Consider the following 10470-nt stretch of genomic DNA (forward strand, 5'->3'; position numbering starts at 1 on the left):
ACTGTTCATTCCTTGTTTTTGATGACTAGACTGTGGTCACCTAGGAGAGGATCCTTGCCTTTAAGAAGTACAACATGCTAAAGTATGGGGTAAGTACAACATGCTAAAGTATGGGGTAAGTACAACATGCTAAAGTATGGGGTAAGTACAACATGCTAAAGTATGGGGTAAGTACAACATGCTAAAGTATGGGGTATTGTGCCTGGATCTTATTTTCAAATGACTCAGGAAAAAAAAATGTGTATAATATACCAGAAAAATGACAAAGCAAATGTAGTAAAATGTTAACTACTAGGGAATCTGGCTCAGGGTATCTGGGAATTCTTGGTATTATTCTTGCAATTTTTCTGTAAGTTTAAAATCACTCTAAAATAAAACGTATGGAAAAAAAAACAGGCAGATTGGATTGGAACATGCTGGGCTATGAATGCCAGGAAAAGATGTGTCGTCTGTATTCTATGGACAGTGGGAGCCACTGAAAGGCTTCTAAGGCAGCATGTGACGTGATCAAAGACTGGGGATGGGAGAGTCAAGAGCCCAGTTAAGTGTCAAACAGAAGCAACCACTAACCAGTGGAAAAGAGGGACTTCGAGGCAACTTCCCAGACTCCAACTGATACATACGGAGATAGACTTCAACCTGAGGGGTGGCCTCGCTGATGAAGCGAACGACTTTCAGAGCATGGAAGATATCAGAGTACTGATCCTTGTGGTACATCATCACCAGGGCATGGGACTCGTGGTGCGGAGGCAGGATTCCTGTAGAATTTTTAAATGGACGAACACTGAGATATCAATCCAAATCCCTCCTCTAATAAAGCAACCTACTGCAATTAGAGTAGAACACTGCAGTTAGAGCAGAACTCATACAAATATTTAACTTCCAAATAAATTATCTTTTAGGAAATTCTCACTATAAAGCAGTCTTAAATTTTTAAATACTAGCAGTATTTAAATGGTGGTTACATCGAGATTAAAGACAAATGAAATGGCATCATAAAAGCCCCTGAATGAGTGTGTCACATAAATTCAAGATTATCACATCAATTATAATAAAGATTTAATTAAATTTGCAACTGTCAGCCTGGGGTCACTCTAGAGGTGTCTTTCCAGTGTCTGCATGTGGCCCCTACACCTCAGAATCATCAATAGAGCATCAAACCCTTCTCTTCCCAACAAATAAAACTTGGTTTCAAACTATTCTATCTTCAGGACAACAGAGGTCCTAATCTTTCCTGATAAGGTCACCTTACATATTTCTATGATATTTCGTGCTCATTAGCCTATCTAAACAGTATGTCTACTCTTTTAAACCTTGGGGCAAGAACCACATATTTTTTCCACAAATGGCATAGAGAAAATAGTAGAAAGACCACTGGATAGGCCTTCAGGAAACCCGGGTTCTAGTCCCAGATCTGGTAATACCAGCTACAGGACTCTCACAAACGTGTTACTCCCTCTGCACAATTATTTCCTCATCTGTCAGAGGTGAGAACTGGGATGGATCAGAATTTCACCCAAATGTTCTCTGCAGAACACTCGCCCCAAGAGTCTGTGAGAAGAGAGGTACCTTGGTCAAATAGACTTGGGAAATGGTGATGATGAATTTTCATTGCAATATAGAAAAACATCTTTGTTTTATTCCAGGTTCATTAAAATAAATGAGGCTGTATAAGAGCATAGACTTCGGAGTCAAAGGTCCTGAGTTTGAATTCTTGCCCTGCTATTAACTGGCTGGGGAACCTTCAGCAAATTACTTACTCTGCCTTTGCCTCAGCTTCCCCATCTGAAAAATGGTAATAATAATACTTATCCCATGTGGTTCTTGTGACAATGAAACCAATTAACACACTTAAAGCATTTAGAAGAGTACCTGGCACAAATCAAGCTAGTAAAAATGTTAGCTAGGGAACGCAGACATGGCTCAACCAAACAGGTGTCCATCTACCACATGGGAGGTCCTGGGTTCAAGTCCCAGTACCTCCTAAAGAAGACCAGTAGACACCGCTCCTGCTGCAACCCACCGTAACAAGCTAGATGCTGCACCCGCCCAAACGAGCTAGATGCCGCAAGCCAGCAGATGCCACGGCCCGCAGGGAGCAATTGTGGCTTAGGCTGTTGGGCACTCACCTCCCATGTGGGAGGTCCTGGGTTCGGTTCCCAGTGCCTTCTGCAGAAGATGAGCAAACACAGTGAGCAAAAACAAGCAGACAGATGAGGGAACCATGGTGGGGGTGGGGGGGCGTAAATAAAAATAAAATTAGTCTTTAAAAAAAAAAGTTAGCTAGTATATTTGACTGTGGAACCCTCTTTGTTGCAAAACACTGCAGAGCCAGAGCTCTAAAGAACATTTTGGGAAACAACAGCTAAACGAGCTCTAAAGACTCCCCTAGCTCTTGATGCCACATTAATGTTAGAACCAAGCTTCCAAAAATATTCTTTTTCCCGACATAAAGCTTTACTAACCTTAGCTACAGGGCTCTTTGTCAGACTTTCAGAAAAGAAGTCAGGGGAATATACCATAATGTCCTCCAAATTTGGGTTAAAGCAGATTAAATGGCTGTATCTAAACTTTCATCATACTAGAGGCAGCACACTGCTTCCATGTTAAATCTCAAACCTGTTTTCTAAAAGCTGCTCCTAAAAAGTCTCTCAGATATTTACCTAAAATGGTATCAGGAAACAAGCATGCTAAGGTCCCTAAATAATCAAAAACTTGCCTTGGAGGGAAGCGAATCTGGCTCAATGGATAGAGCATCCGCCTACCACATGGGAGGTCCAGGGTTTAAACCCAGGGCCTCCTTGACCCATGTGGAGCTGGCCCACGCACAGTACTGATGCGTGCAATGAGTGCCATGCCATGCAGGGGTAACTACGCATATAGGAGCCCCATGCGCAAGGAATGCACCCCGTAAGAAGAGCTGCCCAATGCGAAAAAAGTGCAGCCTGCCCAGGAGAGGCACCGCACACACAGAGCTGATGCAGCAAGATGACGCAATGAAGAGAGACACAGATTCCTGGTGCCGCTTACAAAAATATAAGCGGACACAGAAGAACACATAGCGAATGCACACAGACAGCAGACATCTGAGGGCAAGGGGTGTGGGGGAGGGCGGGGGAGAGAAATAAATAAAAAAAATAAATCTTTCAAAAAAAGAAACCTGCCTTGGAGTCTGGTGAAATAAACTATAATGCATCCTTACACTGCGGTACAGTTGAGGCCATGAGTAAAAACAAAGAGGAAGCTCTCGGTATATTGCTAAGGAAAGATCCCTAAGATATTTTGTTGGGGGGGGCGGCGGAGGAAGCAAAGTCCTGAACAGTGTGTCTTGTACAGTTTTCTTCCTTTATGAAGAGAGCAGGGAGGGTTGAAAATTTTCATGTTGATCTGCATATACATCAAGAAATGGGAGGACTATACAAAAACTAACAAGACTATCTACCTGTTTTTGTAGGAGTTATGTATTTCACCTGATTTTATATGAAAAAAATAGACAACTGACCAGGAGGAGCCAGCCTGTCTCTACCTAGTGTGACAGCTCTAAATTTCCAGTGCCTTTAACCACCTCAAAAGTAAGATCAAAGACATACCTGATACAGAAAGGTAAGTAACACAGAGGTGACGAACAAGCCAAAAAGACCTCGGCTCTCAGGAAGTGTGTTGCAAGGTATAACTGTACTCCTTCCTCTAATTACTAATAAGACACGCTATATTTCCCAACAGAAATGGATAGCATCAACATTACCACCTAAAAGGCATACCTGGAAGGTACTTATTTTGAGGCCACTGGAAACACTAAAGTTTAAGAACAAAATACTCATGGAAGAACTAAAATAATTATCACCTCTTCTCTAGATTGTACAAACACTTGCAACAGACACAAGAAAAAGCCATTTTAAAAATGTCTTTCCTCAAATTCATTATGCATTATTTTTAAAAATTATATGCGTTATCACAAATAGCTGAATTCACCTACATATCTGAGCTAACATAATCAAACAAAGAAAACAGGACTGGAAAAACAAAAAGTCATTATGCAGTATTTTTCTAATAGGGCTCATATTCCCTTGCTGCCTCCACACTACCTAGTTAGACCCAGGACTGCAGGCTTAAGTCCTGAAAACAAAATACATTTTTGACAGAATTGAGGCCCAAGACTATTCTACCTTCAACTGGCCTTTACATACCTGAGCTCAAATCTTTTAAGACCTCAGGCAAGTTATTTAGCCTCAGAGTATTTTTCCCCATCTGGAAAATGGGGATACTGGTACCTACGTCACAGGGGAATCCTTTTAGTACACTTTAAGAAAACTACCCAGCCTAGTGACAGACTCACAGGGCCTGCCTAATGAATTGCAGTGATTTTTCATAGTCTTCAGAGTTCTAGTCTCACCACTATCTTATAGCTAGCAAACAAAAATGTAAAAGAAAGGAGAGTGGTAATGAAGGAGAGTGGTAATGGGTATCAAATGCTTCAGAAGGCTCAGCAATAACAGAAAGAAAAAAAAAATCCTTGGGCTCCAAAGGAAAGGGCCAGTCACTTATGGGCACCTAATGTACTTTTCCTTCCCCAGAACCTGCGCAAGATCAGGTTTTCTTCTCATTTAGCCACCCACCATTAGAAGTGAATCATTCGCACTTCTAGGGAGTGAAATTCACCAGTTGTTTCTGGCTTTAATAGTGTTCATTAGGAAGTCATACCTCAATAGTTGGGAATCACAGACTCTTAACAAGTTTAGAGCTAAAGCCTAAGAGTTAATTTAGCTCAATATCCTCATTTTAGAGATGCAAGAAATACCCCAAAGGAGTATTCCTCGAAGTTACCCAGCTGCTAACCAGCCTACACCAGCTCTCTACTTTCTCACATCTTGTCTCAGGAATATACTACTTTCCCTTCTATCATTAATAAACTGACCCTGGAGTAATATTTAATGTGCTGCTGCAGAAGTTACCTCTTTAAAGATTTTCAGGGTGAAAAGTAATTGAGTCTCCTGAGGAGGACTCAGTATCCAATAAAAGGCCTACACGCATCTTTTTTCTGCCTAATAACAAATGTGCCCATCATGCAATATTTTTGAGAATAAATCTTTCAGCTCTTAGATTTCATACCTAGGAGCACCTTCCACACCAACGCACGGTACATGGACGGGAGAGGGAACCTCTGACTGAAAGTGCAAAGTTTCTCAGTATCTAAAGGAAGAGAAAAACAGTTAGAGCTTTTCATGCTGATCAGAGAATGAATTTTGTTTTTTAAAACTGAGAGGTAGTAGGACATTTCCTCAGGCAAAGTCTACCACATGGCCAGCCAAATGCAGGAAAGGCAACACTGGTCTGATTTCTAGTCCAGGGCCTTCACCAACTAGTTATTTAAAAACAATTAGGGTTTCATAAGCACAGGAGACCTTTGCACTTGTTACTACATTCCCTTTAACAGTACCAATAGTTACTGTTTATACACTAAAAGCCTCCTGGATAGGTATTGTTTTAAAAATGAGGAAACTGAAGCTTAAGGCAGTTAAGTGACTCAATTGAGTTAAATGAACTAGTGAGCCACAGACAGGCCTCAAATCCCCCATTTTCCAATAAACCCCACCCACTCAGTATATCACTCTGCACCTGAATTCTCCTGTCAAATGAGACTAGGCAAACTTAGAGGCACAGACCAAATAGTGAGGATCAAAGATCAGGTGGAAAATCTTTTGGAAACTTTAAAAGCACTCTGTATGTATTAGGTATTATTTTAAACTATGGTTCAGCTTATTTTACTTTGGCCAACAACAGAACACATCTTATAATTGCTGGCATAAAAGATCCGAGAATGTCAATACGTAATGCAGTCCTAATAGTTCCATAAAAGTAAAGCATGACCAGAGTTGTCACAAAATTTACCTAGAAGCAATGATAACAGAACTGAAAATTGAGAAAAGAAAACACATGATCTAATAAGAGAAAAAATACTGTTTTCTTAAAAGGCCTTTCAAAAACTTTCAACTGTCTCCGGGAAATATAAATTTGAAAAACCTGTACCTTAAATTAAAATATACCATTTTACTGATATTCTACCCCTAAAACATAACAGCAAGGAATGTTGCTCTTAAGGGATACTTCTGCATATCTTTTTTTTTTTTATTAAAGCAGGTACAGGCTTACAGAAAAAAACAGACAGTATGGAGTTCCCTTCACAAACATTGTTAACATTGTTAACATTTTGCATCAGTGTGATACCTTTGTTACAACTGATGAAACAATATTATTATAGTACAATTAACTATAATCCATAGTTTACATTAGGGTTCACTGTTTACATTGTACAGCTCTATGGGTTTTTAAATTTTAACTCTGGTAACACATACACAACCCAAAATTTCCCATTTTATCCATTTTCACTTACACAATTCCATGGTGTACTGAATTATACAATTCAATGTTGTGACACCATCACCACCTTCCATTATCAAAACTTTTTTATTACCCCAAACAGAAACTCCACACCAATTAAGCATTAACTCTCTATTCCCTAGGCCCCTGAGCCCCTGGTAACCTATATTCTAGTTTCTGACTTTATGAGTGTTGCATATTCTAATTATTTCATATAAGTGGAACCATATATGGCTTATCTTACTCAACATAATGTTTCAAGGAGACCTTTATTGCACAAGAACACTCCAGGAGCAGGAGAAAGTGGCACAGAGGATTAAAAAGCATGAATCATCAGTAGAAGTTAACAGATTTCTCACCAAAGTCAATTCTTGACTATGATTTGAAAGTGATGATTGTTGTTGTTTGTGCAGCTATTGCTGAGAAACAGAAGACGGTTTCAACAAATGAAACAATGGTTATTGTGAATGCTTCTGGGACTGCAGAGACTGTAACTGAGAAGGAAGATGGTACTCCAACACCAGATGGCTCTGTTTTATCAAAGCCCAATGAGGGAAAATGCATAGCATGAATTACACAAACCTGTATTTTTTTTATTATCATTTAAAGTTTTAGATATAGGGACAGTTATTCTGGGGAAACAGAGCAAAACTCCTGTTTGTAAGGTAAGTTTTTCAGATGAAGCATATAAATCTAAATGGTACTATATAGTGCTTGGACTATACTTTGATAAATTATGATTTATATTTAAGATTAGAATTCTAAGCAAAATGTTTTTGATGTAAAAATTTAAATTAATCCAAATATATGGACGGGTACATTTTAAAGACACAACTTGAAAAGCAAATTCTTGAATAATAAATAACTTGGTCAGTGTTATTAAAACATTGACCCGTTGACTTTAGTTTATGATAACGGAAATAAATGATTGCTTTTTCTCCTAGAAATATACTACTGCTACTAATCACTGTTTCCCTTGCTTCTATAGAGTAAGTTTGTCACAAGGCTTAAATAATCTTAATATTCATTTTGATTTAAAGTGTGGTTTTGTTATAGGTGGAATCTTTGAAAGTTCAGCCAAAAATGCATGCAAATGTGAATATTCTGAAGTTTCTCTTAATTTCTATTTGTGCTTAAATTTTTGGGTTTAAAGAAGTTATAACAATGGTAGCTGCCTACTTCAGTATTTGTTAGATGTGTGAAGTACTGATAAACGTCACAATTAGGGTTTTGTTTTTTAGATTATTACTGTATGTTAGTCCTTACCACTAGTGGTAAGTTTTCAAACGTGCATTTTTTTAACGAGTGGCTTTCACAGACACATCATAAGTTGTACTGCTACATTAAAAAAAAAATAGGGGATGATCTGAGAGAAGGGGGGGTACATGAGAATCCCTCATACTTTCAATATAATTTTTCTATAATCTAAAACCTTTAAAAATCAAGGTTATTGTATTCTGAAAAATGCTTTCAAGGTTTATCCTTGTCACAAGAATCAGAACTTCATTCCTTTTTACTGCTGAATAATATTCCATTGTATGTGTATATCACAATTATTTATCAATTTATCTGTTGATGGACACTCAGCAATTGTGAATTCTGCTGTTCTGAATATCGGTGTGAAACCTCTGCACATCTTGTAAGGTAACATTTAGTTTAGAACATCTTGATAGAGAACAAATAAGCTCAAATTCACTTCTAAAACTCACCTAATCGATCATCTTTTAGGAGAATTTCCAACGATTTTTTTTCTTCAACTCCACGAAACCCCACTTTCTCATAATATACTGAACGAAAATTTCTCTGAGAGTCCTCACTCATGTTGCATGTCTTGGAGGAGAGTAGAGAGAAAAAATGAACCTAGAAACAAAAAACGAAGAATGAGATTTTTCAATGACTTTGTCTACCTTTTCAATCAATTTGATTTACTATGATAAACTTCCCACCTCTGCCTAGAACTTGATATTAAATCACTTCTTTTATGAAAGTAACTGCCAACCCAACTATGCACCTTGGTCAAAAACCAAGATGTAAATCTAAAGTCCTCTGAACTGCTAAATGAGATGGCACAAGAGTCTTGCAATAAGCGTCAGTTTTACTTATGAGAGCACCTAATACAATGGAATATTCTGCAGTCATCATAAAACATTCAAAGAAAAAAAACTAGTAAAATGGGAAGGCAGACAAGATATGTCGTGCAAAAGAGATTATCCATCCGTATACAATATGATTGCTTTGATCTCTACAAATCTCATGCATTAAAAAACATGGAAGACTATACTCCAAAATGTTTGCGATGGTTACTTCTAGTTAGGAAAATTTCAGATGATTTTAATTTTCTTTCTTTCCCTTAGCTTTTTTTTTTTTTAATGGGTATTTCATAAAATGAGAAGTTATAAAAAGTAAAAAGCCAGGAGTGGCTCCATTTTTTTTTTAACTTTAAACACAATTCTATCAAACGTTAATTATCACTTTTCAAAACCCACAACTAATTGACAGCGTAAGATTATAAATCGGGAGAGGAGCTGCTCTTTGCCATTCGTGACAAGCGAGGTCAGAGTTGGAGACAGAAAAACTATTTAAAATCTGACATGAGAGCTCAAAAAGCTCAGTGGTCTCAGATTCTTTCACAAGAACCTTCATACTATTGACAGTCATCAAGAAAAGGTCAGATTGGTTGGTGTTTTAGGAACAGAAAGAATGAAATACATTTTCCAAAAAGCATTGCACTGCCCTACCCAAATGTTAAGTGTCTGTACAAAAAAAGCCTTAAATCCCCAGACGTAAAAAATTCCTGAGACGTTCCACGGACCCGGAGAGGGCTGGGTTCCTGACAGCCAGTCTTCCTTAATGAAAAGCTATCCTACGAACCGATTCAAGTCACAAGAGCTGGATTCCTTTAGAAACAGATATTCTAAAGGGCTCTGAGCTTTCACTAGATGCTTCAAACAAAAAAACAAAAACGATGAAAACGCACGAGTTTGGAGATTTACTGAAAGGACGCATCCAAACAAGCTGCTCGGCGATACAGTCCCATCCTCGGAGTGCGCTACCCTGACAAACGCGTCCTCTCGGAGCAAATGCTGTATCGGCGAGATCTTTCCCTTGGGGTCCAAGAGACGGGAAAACGGAAACGCCTTGGGCCGCGCCCCCAGGCCCCCCCTCCCTGTGCCCCTTCACCTCTAGCCGTGGAACTCGCACCCGGGGAAGGCTAAGTGGTCCGTGAGAGCAGCGGAAACGAGGCCGGCGGGTGGGGGCCGAGGGGATTGCACAGGGTGCGGGGCGAATCCTGCGGGAGCGGCGGGGTCTGAGGAAGGACCAGGGAAGGAAAGGACGGAGAGGAGGGGGCGGCGGGGGGAGGGGCTCCAGCGCTCAGCGCGAGCGCGGCCGGACCTCGAGACGCAGGGCCGCCGGACGTGACGTCAGCTCCAGCCGACGGGCGGGCGTCGAGGCGCGTGTGCGAGTGCGCATGCGCGGTGAGTGCCCTTTCTTCACCCCGAACCCTGCTCCCAGGGTCGGCAGAGGGCCACCGGGAACCTGCGACCGGGGCCGCTCGAGCGAGTTTCCCCCAGTTCCCCAGCCCCCGTGCCACTCACTCCGAGTCCTCAGGGGCTCGCGACTGCCTCCCCCCCCCCCCCCAATCTGGGCGATGCGCGCCCGGGATGCGCTGCTCTCTCCGGCCCTCGAGATTCCTGCGCTGGTCCCAGGACCATCTCCCCGGGCAGCACTGCCCTAGTGGGTTTTTACGCTTGATCTTAACCAAAAAGCCGAGGAGCGATCCTAGTGGGTCTTTAAACCACCGCGACGCAGTAGGAGCCTCCTGAAGAAAATAAATTCCGTGGTGCTTGTCTCCCCTTCAACAACCAAACGCGCCAGAAGTGACCGCCCAGTTGCCAAACTCTAGGGGGGGAAACTCAGGGATCCACGGCACAGAAGAGCCGGTAACGGTGTCGATAAGTTTTGGCGTAATGGTTAGGCAGAACTTTAAAATAAAGCAGCATGTGGTGGTTGAACTCACATTTGTGCCTCTCCCAAGCCATCATCTTTGGTCCCTCGGTCCTGGGGTATTAGACATTACCGAGGCAGTGTTTC

At 40.8% G+C, this 10470-nt stretch overlaps 1 protein-coding gene across 4 annotated transcripts in view; it reads right to left on the reverse strand.

Annotated features, from left to right (window-relative positions):
* Positions 1-9779, reverse strand: part of TBC1D7 (TBC1 domain family member 7) — a 28042-nt gene extending 18263 nt beyond the window's left edge. The window contains exons 1-4 of one of the 4 annotated variants that reach the window (XM_004454294.5): positions 9559-9779; positions 8088-8238; positions 5110-5190; positions 571-758 (exon numbers count right to left, since the gene is read on the reverse strand). In XM_004454294.5, coding sequence (XP_004454351.1) covers positions 571-758; positions 5110-5190; positions 8088-8199 — 381 coding nt within the window. In that variant the 5' untranslated portion in view covers positions 8200-8238; positions 9559-9779. Of the gene's footprint in view, positions 1-570; positions 759-5109; positions 5191-8087; positions 8239-9355 lie in introns of all 4 variants that reach the window. The other 3 variants (XM_004454293.5, XM_004454295.5, XM_058285235.2) reach the window with 3 other exon arrangements.
* Positions 9780-10470: the final 691 nt, after the last annotated feature.

Source organism: Dasypus novemcinctus, chromosome 22 (assembly GCF_030445035.2).
Source record: "Dasypus novemcinctus isolate mDasNov1 chromosome 22, mDasNov1.1.hap2, whole genome shotgun sequence".
Lineage (NCBI taxonomy): Eukaryota > Metazoa > Chordata > Mammalia > Cingulata > Dasypodidae > Dasypus > Dasypus novemcinctus.